We start from the raw sequence: 16230 nt of genomic DNA on the forward strand, positions 1-16230 counted from the left end.
GGAAATTGTTCTCCGAAACCGATCGACATGACGTCCTCAGAGAGCCGACAGAAGGGACACTCTTCAATTCTGCATTTCAATGGTAAGGATACGGCTATATCTGGGGGGGGGGGGGGGGTAGTATATGGGGAGAGTTATACAGTGAGAGGTCCCTCGAGTGAGCATGGCAATGGGACCTCTTGTTATAATAAACGTAAAAAGAATAACGATAAAAATCAGAAGCAAAATTGGGAAATACACGCGCGCAATGCACACAGAGCATAGAAGTAGGAAGATAGAAAGAAATGACGATAAAAATATTCGAAACTGAAGTACGCATACACTGTAAGTGAGTAAGTAAGCAAAGGCTAACGAAGTGTCACATAAAAAATCACTAGGATTTTAACATTAATAATTAATTCAGATGCCAAAAATAAACAAAATTAACCTAAATAAGGGATACAAGAAATGGGTTTGTTTCAAAACGAAATTACTTTCACCTCATACGGATATCAACTAGTAATAACAATAATTGTCGGGGTTTCCCGTCTCAAAATCACGGGGCAGATACAATAGAACGTACGACTACACGAGTTCGGTTACGCGAACCTAAAAAAAAAGTAAAGAAAAGAAAGAGAAAAGAAAACAGATCTTGACCCTGTCACTAGATTACCCTCATAAAATATCCAACCAAGGAAACATTACGTTGGGAAGATACTCCCTAAGCCAGAAAAGACGCGAGAAGGAAAGACAGGTGGCGATACTATCTTGAAGCGCCCTTGCGTCATTGATGCTGATGGCGGCTGGTCGGGCATAGTTACTCGCTCATTGGTAAAGATTAAACTACCGTACACTACGTAAATGCGAAAGGCTAACAGAGGTAAATATGAGCGACACAGACAGGATGCTGAAGATATTTTTATTATAAAGAAAACGTGGGTAGCTAACGCTGCAGTAAAAGTTAAGGGGGATTGTGCACGCCACGCAATCTGCAGAGTACATAACAAGTCCTACGTAAATGTAAACAGCAAAAAAGGACAATTTCTCCGGAAAGGTGAGACAATAAATGTGATGGTAATACATTGTAATATGTACTCTGTAAGAATATCAAATTGAGGGTCAATATGAATTGTAGTAAACAAGAGCTTGGTACGTGAGCTGGTGTGCTATGGCGTGATGAGACCCATATGAAGGGAGAGATTCGATGTCTCCTAAAAGCCGCGCGTAGAATAATGGTGCTGATGACCGGCGGCTCCTGTGGGCCAGAGCGTTCAGGTCGTAAAGCCTGTATACGTATGCGTTCCGTGTTGCCACCTTGCGAAGCAGGGTCCATGATATTTGGACCCCACTTGGTTGGATGAGAGGCCCGGAGAAACAGCTGGAACCCAAAGCCACACGAGGAAGTCTGGAAGTAAGCGGGAACGCGAGTGGTCATCGTCACGTCGAGATTTCTGTTGCCATCGGCCGAAGGTTGTAAACGAGCGGGCGAGCTGACAGCATTGCTCGGCGCCGCCGGCGGCTCCAGGGATCGGCGTACTTTTGGATGAATAGGGTTGGTATGATACTATGTTGTCGAGTGTGGTCGAAGGCTCGCGACCATAAAGAGGAAGAATGGCGAAAAGCCTGTGGCGCAGTGTTATAGGCGTACGTCACAAAGGGCAAAATAATGTAGCAACCAGTGTGATCAGAGGCGACGTACTTGGAGAGCATGTCGTAAAGAGTGCGACTGGAATCTTTCCGTCAAGCCATTAGCTTGAGAATAGTAGGTGGCGGCGGTGCGATGAACGATGCGACATTCGGAAATGTTCTGCAGAAGGACTTGTTTTGGGCTAGTTGGTGCTTGCTAATAGACATCATGTAGCGCGAAACGGACACACAGAACCACAAACCACAGGCACTGGATGAGAGGCCAGTCGAGCGCCTGTGATTTGTGGTGCTGTGTGTCCGTTGTGTCGTTTTCGCGCTACATGATGTCTATTGACATCAAGGAACACATATCCTCAAGGGCTCAGAAGTCCACAAGATGCGCCGTGACGGCGAATGGAACTTTGCAGGAGGAAAGATGCTATGCCACGGGCTGTGGCAGCAGGCAAAGTAGCCGCTTCTGCGAATCCCGTCAAATGGTCGATGGCGACGACTATCCAGCGGTTTCCGGAAGCCGTGCATGGAAGGGACCCATACTGGTCAATGCCAATGCGATCAAAAGGCCTGGCCGAGCATGGGATTGGCTGGAGCGGACCAGAGACATGCTTGACAGGCACCTTTTGGCGTTGGCACTGTGGACACCATCGGATGCACCTGCACAAGATGTATGTACTACAGCCACCCATATATTTTAAACCTGAACGCGTGAGCGTCGACTGCCGAGTTGGTAAGCTCCGTATAACGGAGCGCAGCGACAAAATGAACGAGAATACGCGCATGCGCACGGTGAACAGTCCTCTGCAGCTTTCGTCTGTCATATGAACGGGACCCAACACCGCCTGCTTTTTCGTTCTTGTTTTGTTGTCCTGTTTCTGGCTTACCGTGGCAAATATCTTCGTTGCCTCAAGAAAATGCTGCGTGAACCACAGGAAAAAAACACAAAACAATGCTGATACGCACGTATAATCATCGGGTCTTTATCAGATCTCATCCATCTCACGCGCAACCACTTCATCTTTTCCTTATAACTTGATGGCAGCGTTCAGAAAAAGGACGATAACGGTGCTCAAAAGAAGCGGGGGTGGTGTCCGGTTTCCGGAACTACTACTACTACGACGACGACTACGCAGCGTAGACTAATACAGCTTGTCTGTAATACAATGTTCTTACGGAAGGCCTTCGTTAGTGGCAGAGCGCATAAGGGCATAACTTACTCTTAAGACATAGGTTAACTGCTCTTTCTCTCTCTTAAGACATAGCTGCACTAACTCCGGAGTTATTGCCATTTGCAGAGCGATGTCGAGCTAAACGCCCACCCACATGGAGCGAACTTTCCCGGAGAACTTTCGGCGGTGAGCGCCAACGAGGGGTTATGGCGGGTGCCTTCGCCGTGATAGATAGATAGATAGATAGATAGATAGATAGATAGATAGATAGATAGATAGATAGATAGATAGATAGATAGATAGATAGATAGATAGATAGATAGATAGATAGATAGATAGATAGATAGATAGATAGATAGATAGATAGATAGATAGATAGATAGATAGATAGATAGATAGATAGAAGCCGGAAGGGTAACCGATGGCGAGTCGGAAATCCAGTGGGTAAGAGACAACCGATGGAGCACACTGTGGGATAAACCGTATAAACATGAATAAACTGCCCTCAGAGAGAGTGGCAAACATTTCGACAGGTAGATCTATGTTTGTAAAAGGCGCCCGTACCATCCTTGGCATGTACGAGCCCCGCACTTCTACACGCTTTTGCGCGCTCTCATCTTTGGCGACCGATGCGGCACTGCCCCGCTTTCAAGGTGCAGCAAAGACCGACGCGTCGTCGCTGCGTTTGATTTACGGCCGGCGTAGGCAGCACTGAATGTTGCCCAGGCATTGCGTCACAAAACGGAGCCCTGTGCGCGATGACACACAAGCGCGCCCTTCGTACTGTCTGTGCCTGTGTGTGGGTACAAGTCGGCGCTAGCGACGCGAGCTCGTAACGTTGGTGGGGTGAGGGACTGGAAGTGTGCGTTTCTTTAAAGAATTATAAATACAAGTAGCGCCGGAAAGAGTGTGCCGCTGAGAGAGATTCGCAAGGGAGAGAGAGGAGACCCCCAGCGGATCGTGCGGACGCTGTCACAGCGGGCGCGAAACAAAAGGGGTTGCCAATTATAGCGACATTGCCGTGAGGAGGCAACGGGCATCAGCTAAGCAAGCGGCGACGAAGGACGGGCCACTTTGTTGTTCAGCTCTTACGAACGCTTCAGGGTGTCGATTGATACGCAAGGCAACCGTGGAATAAATTGCCAGTCATTTACCCCCCCCCCCCCGGAAGACCCTGACAGTCCAACCCCCTCCCCTCTTATCCCCCTCAGCAACTTCCACTGAAACAAGCTGGATCGTCTTGGCTCTTGGCTGGCTAGATGGCGGTGCGTTCTGGTAAACAAGATTACGAAAAAAATTAGCGCTCCTCACTCTCACTTCCTTTTCCCACCTCCTTGCTGTACTATACCATACCACGGACGGAGTGGAAAAGCGCGCGGGCGTTTGGAATGCCCACGCGCCTCTCCAGTCCGGCCGTGACTATACAAGGCTATGCTACTCTCTGCTAGCGTGCCTGGATAGCCGAATGGTTAAGACGCTCGCCTTCGCATCGTGGGTGCGCGGGTTCGAGTGTCGCCTCGCCAAAAAATTTTTTCGACAAGAATTTCTCTTTCTCTCTCTCTGTACGCGTTCCCTCGCCCATCAAGGTTATTGCATCCCACGCCGATCAAATCGGTGCAAGTGTTCTGAGGACGAAGATGAAGAAGAGGACGAAAAGAGCGCGTGCCGGTTCATGACGATGACGATAATTTTCTAGCTACGACACACGGCATACCGCGAGCATAACAGGCCTGCTGTAGAAAAAAAAAGCAAAACAGACAAGGGCACAACTACAGGACGAAGGCGACATGCAATATAGCAAAAAGGAAAGCAAAACGGCGGAAAAGAACGGAGAAATGCGGGGCGTTTCCGTCGTTAAAGTAAACACAGGAATTTATTGCCTTCTTAACACTTCTATTTCCAATAACGCTGTGTACACCTTCAATCCACAATTAAGTGTCATGACAATACTGCCGTCGTATTATTTCAACTCGTCCCGAAGGCGCGATGACTCACGCCGATCTTGCGCAGTGAACGCGCGGCGTCAGTGCGCATGCGCGATTCCCTAAACGGAAACATGAGTGATGCGTCCTCGAATCGGATGAGGGGGACCGCGTGATCACCAGGGGAGGTCTTCTTCCCGAAAATACCCCCGGCCGTCCCGCGGCCGTCCCACGAAGCGGCAACCTGTTGCCAGCTATGTATACAAACAACCCCCTCCGACAGTCTGGCTCCAAAAAGACGAGTCGAAACCACCTGCTTATTTTAGGATCACTTTCGAATGGACCGGACCGGCGGTCGGCGCAGTTTGCGGGGTATATAAGGAGGTTGCAGCCAAGCGTCGAAACACTTCCCGTGATCCATGCAAGAAGTGGCCCATGGACCGTCCGGCATCACCTTTGGGAACAACTTCGTGCCAAGTTTTCACGTCTGCCAAAACGGGTGGCCACGGAGTAAGCTGCATCTTTCTACCTAGTCGCGTGCGAGGGGCAGCTGCGTCTGCAATATCGAGTTAGTACCGATACGTGCAAAAGATCTACTATCACGTACTCGAGCTTAGAACTGAGGCACATTATCGGACTACGGCAAGTAACCAAGCCGTCCGATACGCGCCACGAAAGCGATGACATAAGCGACCTTTGCGTTCTTGCGAATGTTGACCAGCCTCAACGAAACAGTGTAAATAGTGTAATCTATATGTGTGTGTGTGGTAATATGTACTGTTATGTGTTTATTAGTGTACATGTCCTAATCATCAACTAGCACCTGGAGCACCTCAGGCTACCATCTCCAGCATTTCAGTAAAGAATTTCTCTCTCTCTCTTTATCACATTCACCTTCTATTATAGAACGCGTAATTATACTCGTGTTTGTGTTCGTGTGGTTCCATTCTTTTCGTCTCTTTCCGTCGCGCTGTTTTCTTAATAATACATCCGTACCAACTCACCCAACTGTCAGTCCTGCTTTACAGCACTACGAAAAAAATAAAGAAATCTGAATCTTTTTTGTGAGTCTTGACTTCTCATGTATATAACTGTCTTTAAAGAGACGTCGACTAATTAAGTTTATTCAACTCAACCCAACTCTCCTGAGAGATCATTATACTCTTTTCGAAGAGTCGTGGGCACACGTCTCTCCCAAAGGGAGTTATGGTGTCTCTTTAAAGAGAGTTATCTATCTGGCAAGTCGGGACTTGCGAAATAGAGTCATAGGACTCTTTCTTTCTGACTTTTTTTTTTTAGTGTAGCAGGCGGTACACGGGTTCTTGTTAAGGGCCTTTGTTTCGAAAGAGCGTTCAGAAGTAATCTGTCTTAGGTCCGAGGGATTTGTGTTTATGGTTGTAATCGAACCGACAGTGTAGCTCCTCCTCAGTCACTTGCTTCGACAGATTCAAAAGGTGATGACATAAGTGACCTTTGAGTTACACTGACTCAGCGTCTCAAGCAAAGATTGTCGTTAAGCATTAGGTGAAGCACCTACCGAAAACTGATATATTTGGAAGGTGTTCATCGTAGCTAACCGGGTGGTCTCTACACACTCGCCTGAGAAGTCCAGCTTAGGTTGAAGGAATAGAATTAGAATCTTCGCCGCGAAAGAGCAGTCACGTGCTATCATCGCAGTCTACGTGATTGTAGCTTCATCATAAAAAAAAGGCCCCAAATCGGAACGGATCACAGAATGGACGCGGGCTTGACATGGTCAGTGCCAGGCCACGTCCTATCTGAGTTTCTTTCTCGCGTAAATACTTTTAAGCGAAGCTTTTGTAACTCACTGATTTCGGTGGCGGCGTCGTATACGAACAGGCAGGCGTTTTACGCAAAAAACCGGCGCAAAGAATTGCGGCACCCTCGAAGTTGCGCCGGTCATCTGCGTATGCGCCATTTTCCAATAACCGATGAACGTGGGCTTGTCGGCGATCAACCGTTTATGATATGGCAATCTGATATTTTATAAAGGTCACTCGTCATTTCACATTGGCAGGTTTCATGGCTGCCCCGATATAAACGCATGACCGTCGGTGTTGTCTGTAGCAAGTGAAGTGTTGCGCCGCTAAGCACGTGGATGACGGTCCAATTCCCGCCATGGAGGAAGGAAATAGTTAAGAGGGAGCGTTGCGCAATGCGAAAGAAAGAAAGAAAGAAAGAAAGAAAGAAAGAAAGAAAGAAAGAAAGAAAGAAAGAAAGAAAGAAAGAAAGAAAGAAAGAAAGAAAGAAAGAAAGAAAGAAAGAAAGAAAGAAAGAAAGAAAGAAAAGCTGTATGTCAGGCACGCAGAGGCCAAGCTTCGCTTGACCCCATTTTACCGATAGGGCAAGGGCATCTGCATTTATCTTTTTGCATTGCACCAACTTAAGTACAGTTTAAGAAACTGTACCAGCTACATGTGAGCGGATTCTTTCGAACCATGCATACAGGCACTTAGTGATAACAACAGAAAATAAAGGGACTAATTATGAGCAATAGTATATGGTTAAACCAATAAGAATGTGCAGCATACTATGAGCAGTATGGCGTGAAATCATTTTTTTCCCGCATTTGTGCCCTTTAACTGCGAACAGATTAACAGTAAGGGCTGCATAGAAAGAATCAGGAAAAAGCGTCTCATTCGGGCCCCGCAACTTGCCGCTGAATGATTGCGTAGCGCGGCTGGTGTCCATACGGCGTCCAAGGGGCACGTATACAAGCCGGTCTTGGGGACTCGTGGTCTGAGTCTCGGGCTTTTTCAGAGGCGACGACCCCCCTGGGCGCATGATTCGGCGTCTAGGCGGGATACGCGCGCCCTAACGCATACGAGAGTTGCTCGTCTCGGTTGCGCAGCAGACTAATGTAAAAAAGAAATAATAACAAGATCAGAAAAAGAGGACGAAAGATGGTTACGCCAGTGCCTATACCGATGGCAGCTGCTATCTCGAAGCGCCAGAGGCAGCCGGCTAAAGAAGGCCTAAGCCCACCACTTTTTACAAATACGATATTGTAGTCTAATATGAAAGACAATGCATCGTCTTCTATATTTCGTATCGATGACAATGTCTTCAACCCATTGTTTTCAATATTTCGTATTGATAACAAGGTCTCCAACACGAAAGACAATACATTGTCTTCAATACTTCGTATTGATGACAATGTCTTCAACACGAAAGACAATACATCGTCTTCAATATTTCGTATTGATGACCACGTCTTCAATATGAAAGACGATACATTGTCTTCAATATTCGGTACGGATGACAATGTCTTCAACAAGGTCTTCAGCCTCATCTAGCCGTATTCGTTAAAGAGTACGAAGCCTGATAATCTTACCGAAAATATGGGCCGATCCCGAAGGCAATGCGGCCTAACAACTTCTCAAGCAACATGACGCCAACTACTGCATTTATTTGGACGCTACCAGCGTTCGTTGTAAGTGGCTAATGTCGCCTATTGCAGGTTAAATTATACATAATGTCGGCTACCATTGGCTAAGATTAACAAGTGCTGGCTAGTGATAGCGAATGTTGCGAGAGGATGGCTTAATGATTTGCGAATGCTGTCTATGGTTACTACACTGACATTCTATTAAAATAGCCTTCACTCGAGACTGAGTTGCATACTCATTAAGTAATTTATTGCATGTGGAGAGAGCGGGACAACTGACAAATGCCCTACAGCCCTAAGAAGGGAATTACAAAAGCGCAGATTGGTTGGGGCGGGGGGGGGGGGGGGGCGGGACACAGAACTAGTACAACTTATTACATAGTTGCGTATTAGTGTAAAGTCAGTAGTATTCACTCCTTTACAATAGCTTCAGTAGAGTATAGCTAAAACTCGATCTAATGAAACTCGATTTTAAAAAGTTTCTATTGTAACGAAGAAATGTGCATTCCCCGGCAGGTGCCCGTAGGTTCCAACTCGAAGTAACGAAACTACCTTGACCACAAAACTCGACACAACGAAACTTTTCTGAAAATGAATAATAAAAAGCGCGATGTGCTTCTAATTTTGAAACATACCAGTTTTTCTTCGAGCGTTTTCTAAAAGATCGCTTTTGCCTTCGACTAGTCTTAGGCGGATGCATAGGAGACCATGTTTTCTTTTTTTAATGTTGCAGCGACGTTTATCGTACGAATACGCACTTCATTCGTTTGCGGTGGTAAGCTGGCGGGAGAGAACATCACCGGCCTTAATGAGTGAAAAATTTGATATGATTACAACGACGACTCACTCACCAGCCGTAGTTAACACTGTCGCTTTATATAGAACGCAAAAAGGGCCGTAACGTAACTACAACGAAAAAACCGAGATAACACAGCAGACGCAGACTCCGATAAGGAAATTCCGCTGCACAGTGGCACAGTTGGTTTCGGAAGCACTGCGAGAGGCTGCCACATGTGCGCGCTGTAATGAAAAAAAAAAGAATAGCATGGTAGAGAATGCAGCAGTAGGAGCATTGCGTTCGAGCAACGGCACTGCTCTGTAACATAAGCCAACGGAGACGAGAAAAAAAGAACAGAAAGGCATAAAAAAGTGTTTGTGTCATGGCAGTGTTCGTTTCAGTAGCCATAAGCAGCAGTGTGACTTTGCCCCCCATGCTTCCCCTTCCCCTCAGCCATCCGTAGCAAAAAAAAAAAAGAACACAGCAATAAGAAGCAAGCGTGCTATTTTGCATGGGCGTTCCCCATACGCCGCACGTGCTGGCGTCTTCGGGTTTCAAACGCGCGCACTCGGGATTCAAGTCGGGAGCCGTCGAAGTTAGCACGCCGAGACAAAGAAAAGCTCAAAACACACACACACACACACACACACACACACACACACACACACACACACACACACACACACACACACACACACACACACACACACACACACACACACACGTGCGCGGTGGTACCCGTCGTCGTGAGCCGAAACGTCGCTTCCATAAGTACCGCTCGCGCCCAATTGCACCATAAAACAAAAGAAAGGCAAGCATACGCGACGAGGTGAAAGGGAGGAAGAAGATGAAGCAGCAGCACGAGCGAGCGGCGCGCAAGGATTGGTCGCTTCCCTCTCCTCGAGGGCTCCTTACGAGAGGCTCAGGACACCGGCTAGAGGGCGGAGTTTGAGCACCGAGTCTTGTCGTGCTTCCAAAAGTTGGCGAGCGCGGAGTTCAAGCGACTCTTCGAGAACTGCGCGAAAAGGTCAGATGCGTTTGATGCACTTCCGTGCTTGATCCCCAGCTGGAGTGTTGTTGCTGTTCACCCATAGCGAGGAGACCCTTAGCTTGTGCGTAACGATCATGGACTGACACGTAAGTATTGCAATATATGTAGCGTAGCGATCAAGTGAGACTGCCGATTTGCCGTCATTTCCGTCTATTTACGTAAATATTTTGGTCTAGGGGTGCTCAGGGCAACTCACAGAGTAAAGAATGCCTAACCACCGCAATTCACCGGCATTTTGGCTTTTTTGTTTCACCGGGCTTCTGTAGAGAATGCCCGGAGCAGGTACACTTTTGAAAAACACGACAGGTATCCAAAGGGATTGACGTAACAAAGTTCACTGGTCTACGCCCGCAACTTTCGCGAGACGGCTGAAATGGAGCTGACCCTTTGAGGCCGGTTTATGTGAAAGTGTGAAACAATAACATGGAAGATAGGAATATCGCATGAACTTTCATTACGACAGCTGCCGTAATGAAAAGTGTACGCTTTGAAATATAAGGATACGAAAGACGTCTATGTCCACTTCGATGCTCGAGCCACATGCTGAACATTAGGTTACTTTCAGACAGGTTGAATACACTTGCACATAATGCACTGCCTGCGAAACAGGTGCCCAATATTGAGTTGTCGGAAGGGATCTAAGCCGTCTCCTGGTAAACCTTTAATTCTTTAAGAAGAGCAGCTTGGGTTTGTTGGCACATATCGTAAGTGGAATAGCGCGCACTTAGACAAGGACGGAGTAGCGCTTATGTCGTCTTGCTTACTCCGTCCCTCCCTAATTGTGCAATAATCCACTTACTTTAATTCCAGTATTAGATGCTGGCGCATGCCTATTGGAAACATTGGATTCTGCAGTAATCTATACAGCTCACATCTCTGTAGTCTTACTCAGATATAGGGATGTTATGAATTTGGGAAATTGTAATATATCTTCTGTCGCTTCCACTTGCAGTCCAGGACCAGCCGTTCAAGTGCCTTTCGGAGCGCAGCCGACCTCGAGCCCGGCTGACCCGGTCCAAGGCAGTGACCGCGATGCACCTCGACCTGTCACCATCTCAAGACTGCTGTGTTCGAGATCTTCCCTCCTGCGGCGGCAACGACCCCGTAGTCTCGTCTCAGGGCTGCTTCGTGCCGAGTCCCTGCTCATCGTACACCTCGGGCCACTCAGCTTCTGTTCCACACTCGGCCAGCCCCGAGGACCCCTTCGACTGCTTCGCCGACTTCCAGGAGGAAGAGTTCTTCGCCCAAGACGCCATAGTCGGTGACGTGAAGGACTCGGTGTTTGTCGCTGAGAAACAACCCTTCGGCGAAGACCTGAGCTCGCTGGGCCTCTTCGTTCAGCACGACCAAGTGTTCGACGTCGCCAGTCCAGCCGAGTCCCTAGTCAGGAGCGACAACCTCGAGGCTCAGCGGTTCCCACTTCCAGAGGTCTCCGCCTCCAGGGAAGACGTTGGTAGGACTACCGGGAGCGCGATCGAGGAAGAGTCTCCCGTGGCTGCGCTCTTCGAAGCCGACGAACAGCTCAGGATGGCGCCAGACGTCGGGTCAAGCTGCTCGGACCTGTCAGCCATGACCAGTTCCTCTCCCACACTGTCCACGTTCACCAGCAACCGCAGCTCTGCTAGATCTTCGTTCACAAGCCGTCGGAGCAAGAGGTCACTGTCCATATCTCCCACATCTACGGACGGCATGGACCTCAACACCATCATCCGCTCGTCGCCCACCTCACTCGTAGCGTATCTCAATGGAAATCGCTGTCCTTCCTCCACCTCGGTGGCGTCAAGCCTGGCGACGGCGACTGCAGCCCTGGGTGCGTACGGCCATCTTTCGGCTAGACCGACCAGTCCACGTGGAAATGGTCAGCACCGCATAAGCACGCCTTACTCGCCAACCCTCCTCAAGATGGCAGCCAAAGAAGAACCAAACTCTCCCTTCGACAACACTGGTTTTGTTCTACAGGCAATCGATGAAGTGGACCCGCTGGCCGATTTCAGGGACTACGACTTCTTGGAACCCGAAGACAATCTGGCCGTTGTCAAGCAACAAGAGGCCGACAGGGTGCTACCTGTGGCGGTCGTCGCCGATGGAGCGAGCGATGGCGCTGGTCCAGCGTCCAGAGTCGTCGACTACGGCGAGGCCGTCGTCGACTCGACTCAACCCCTTCCCAGCGTGGCGTCCCTTCTCGTGGACCTGCAGAAGCCGCCGCCGCCTTCGTACGACCAGCACATGGCCAGAAAGCTGGCCTTCCAGAAGATGTACTCATCGGACAGCAGTCAGCCTTCTAACTACTCGAGCTTTGAGAGCACCGGATCGGCGGACGCCGCCGAGCTCGCAGAGGTCGACTCGACCACGGGAGGCGAGCTCTTGCCGCAGCAACAACAGCACCCCCAGCAGCCGCGGTCGTACGACTGCCAGTGGATCGACTGCCGGGCGCTGTTCGACGACCAGGAGAACCTGGTGCGCCACATCGAGTCGTGCCACATAGACCAGAAGGTTCGAGACGAGTACACGTGCTTCTGGCAGAGCTGCCCGCGCCGCCACCGGCCCTTCAATGCCCGCTACAAGCTACTCATACACATGCGCGTCCACTCCGGCGAGAAGCCCAACCGGTGCACGGTAAGCTGCTGCGTTATTTTATTTTTTAAATTTTACTCCGTTATCCATTCTTCTCATAGGAGTGCCGACTGAAATGAACTCGTGTTGGGTAGACCAACCAAAAGAGCCTGAAAACACCTGTGAACTGTCAAACACTGTCAAATAGGCCATGTTGCCAATTTCCACCATGATGGCGGTATTAAGCCAATCGGAGGGCGTACACATTCTCCGAGAAAAAAAAGAACAGAGAGGACGGCGAATTTGTCGAAATGGCTGAATCTGAATGTGTCCAGAAAAGCACTGCGGATATCAAAGGTAATCAGACCAGAGCAGCGGAGCTTTTCTGGGAGTGACGTGACGTGATGAGCTTGCACATATGTTGACCAGCGTCCAATAAAACATATATAGGTGCGGCATGTCATTTAAGGAAATGAATTGTCGCCTCCAGTTGCAACAACAACAAGTAAGCATTATGTGCTAAGCATCAAGCTTTCCTTATCAGGGGCGTAGCCAGAAATATTTTTCGGGGGGGGGGTGCAGTTCAACCATACCTTATGTATGTTCGTGCGTGCGTTTGTATGTGCGCGTGTATATATACGCAAGCAAAACAAAAAATTTCGGGGGGGTTCACCCCCCCCTCCCCCTGGCTACGCCCCTGTTCCTTATGGCAAGTAAATTTTCTTCCAGAGGTAACCGCAAAAGACTTCTTTCGAAACATCATTCTACAATAACGTGGCTAGCCGCCTCTCTTCTCGTAATTAATATTCCCCACGCAGATACGTGCTAACGCCCTAATCGTTGGGAAAACCAGCGAAGGAGAACTGCCGCAGCTATGGCGCTAAATGCGCAGCAGGCAATGGGTGAATCGACGAAGCTATCACTTAACGAAGCTTTTGGATTTCAAATACTTCGTAAGCTGTCACTTACGAAGTACTTGACTGGTACCTCCCGTAGCCACCTCATTCTTCATCAAGAATGGAGGGCGCCAGGGATCGGACATCCCTGCTTGCATTGTATATTTTCACTACCGTTGATTTTATGTAATGCCGCTCAGTCCTGTCCGTGTCATCAAATAAATATATTTAAAAAATAATATAGGCCGAGACACTGGCCTGGTTTATCGCCTGACTTGCTACTCCAGGCTATAAACAATTATCATCAGTCACCTAACAAGGGGGATCAGCTTTGGGCCGTCCAGAGAGCCCACGATGCGGCGGTCAGGCTAAGCCTGCCCGTCCCAACGTGGGAGAAGCCCACTGCGCGCTAGTCGCGTCTCTCAGGACTATATTTAATAAAGTTCCACCATCCATCCACCATCAGTCACCCATCCTGATACATGTCTTCACAATGTAGCCGTTCTTGCCCTTAATAAAAATAGCTACTCTGCTCTCTTTTTCCCCTGCCAGAGTCACTGGAACTCCATTGTCAAGGATGTGTGTAGTATGCTCCGGTAGCCTCATCAGGTACTGCGTGCGCAATGGTCACTCACAGTGCACAAAAAGCAAGAACACTGATTAAAATAATGTCTGAAACACTTGTCTTGAAGCGCTTAGGATTGAATTTTCGCTGCAAGTTTATATATTATAATATCTGGAGTTTTACTTGCCAAAACCACCATATGATCATCAGAGTGCAGGGCTCTGGATATCGCGATCACGGGCCTCTAGTATTTTGCCTCCATCAAAATGCGGCCGCCACGGCCGGGATTCGATCCTGCGACCTTCTGTCAGCCTGTCAAACCCCATAACCACAAGACCACTGCGGCGGGTAGTATACCAGTCAATCGGCACCAACCGCTGGCGCAAGAAACGCCGGCATCTGCTTCGAGTATCGCGTTTGAATAGCTGATCACGGTGTGGACATTGCACTAGTGTCTTAAAACGTGGATAATAGAAGGTTTAATGACTCCAGTGCGGCAAATATGCGATATCAACAAACACGAAAGTTAGCTACATAGCCATGGCACAGCGAAGAAGTTGCGCAACAGTTCATCAGAGCGTGCACCACAGGTTCATTGAACGAAGCATGTCACGTGCGTGCGAGCACGACACAGACGCAAAAAAAAGATCACCGTCAACAACCTACACGGGCTATACGAAGTCGCAAAGGCGGTGCTGCTGAAGATGTAACGCCTTTAGGGACGCGCACGGCTAACCACACATGTGCCGCGTCGTTTTTTAATGGCCCCGAAATTCACGACACGAGATGCCTAGAGGAGCCCCGAACCTCGCCTATAAAACACTCATCACGGTTTTGAGCCCGACGCCTGATACGAACGACGGTGCTTCTTTCTGTATCTTTCTTTTTAATATTATTACATGCTTCTTTTTTTTTTCCAGATGTCATTTTTCACGAGTCGGCCTAATATGTGTATAGGAGTGCCGTAAAAGTGGCGTCATGTAAAGAGAACCACTTGATGCACTTGTAAAGAACGACCACCGCTCAAGGGAAAAAGAATACTTCGTTTTCATTTTGAAGCCCTTAAATAGTCATCTCCCCTCCGTTAATATTCTATTTGTTTATAATATTTTCTTGTTGTGATGGCGTTAGTGCGTGTGAAGCACCGCCTCGGGCCAGTTCCTTACGCGTCACCCTTCCTAGCACACCAAGCCGTAGCTGCCTACCAAGCTGTAGCACCCAGACTCGATAAAAAAGAAACAGTTGGCGACGAGAGGGCCGCATCGTATCGCGTTACGTGAAGGGGGCCGTCGTCGGGGCGTCAGGCAGTGGCAGCCGCAGATTCCTGAACAGGGTGGGAGAGTGGGGGGTGTTGGGGGGTACGGTAGGGTGATGTGCGGGGGGTGGGGGGAGGCGAAGGTTTTCTGGGGGGTGACGTTCGGGCTCCGTGTTTCTTTTGCGGTGCGACTCTCACGGGCCGCAGCGGTGGGAAAGTCTGGGACTCAACGCTATTACCACGCGTGCCCGCGCATGCAGTGCTCTATCACTGCTGCAATGCGGCTTGCATGTGGATGCATGCGAGAGTGTAGTTGCCGCTTTTGGGTGGCTTGCTATAACTTCCTATATCGCCCCGGCGATGACTCGTCGTCGCCGGAGCCTGGGAACTCGCAGTACGGAACACATGGCGTGGCTAATAAGCGGCGTATGAATAGTTTAGGTAGCGGTTTTCGCTGACGACGACAGTTGTGAAAAAAAAAAGAAAGAGGCTGACGTTCGTGATGGTTGCGGTTGGCAGGAAAGGGTGATCGTCAGTCTGCACGTTTTCACGGCTCGGAGAGCGACGGTAGAAAACATTTCCGCATCCTGTGTGACCCCAACGCAGCAAGACGAGCCCTAACTGCTTTCTCATAAAACCACAGTCTAGACATTACGTGTCACACATCAAGGAGCTAGACGTCATTAGGATTGGCGTTGCCAGGGGAGCGTGGTTGGAAAAGTTTGACCCCCCCCCTCCCCAATTTTTCAACTTTGCGTCGAATGTATATATGCGCGCGCACACACACACACACGCACGCACATACATAATGTATGGTTGAATCCCCTCCCCACGAAAAAAATGTCTTATCACGCCCTTGGTCATTAGTACACATCAAGCACTTCGCAACATGGTGAAGCGAAGAGCCGCTAGTTGTCGTTGGTTTCTAGGCAGCTATTCCTGAATAATATTCGTTGAGCAACAATAAACGTAAAAGGGCCTTTTGGCGTCACGGGTCCAAATCGAGTTACCT

At 48.9% G+C, this 16230-nt stretch overlaps 1 protein-coding gene across 1 annotated transcript in view; it reads left to right on the top strand.

The window, feature by feature from the left end:
- The window catches only part of LOC119404811 (zinc finger protein GLIS3), a 76072-nt gene that overhangs the window by 50529 nt on the left and 9313 nt on the right, over positions 1–16230 (top strand). The window contains exon 3 of the mRNA XM_049419026.1: positions 10902–12565. Coding sequence (XP_049274983.1) covers positions 10902–12565 — 1664 coding nt within the window. The remainder of the gene's footprint in view (positions 1–10901; positions 12566–16230) is intronic.

Source organism: Rhipicephalus sanguineus, chromosome 9, assembly GCF_013339695.2.
Source record: "Rhipicephalus sanguineus isolate Rsan-2018 chromosome 9, BIME_Rsan_1.4, whole genome shotgun sequence".
Classification (NCBI taxonomy): Eukaryota; Metazoa; Arthropoda; class Arachnida; order Ixodida; family Ixodidae; genus Rhipicephalus; species Rhipicephalus sanguineus.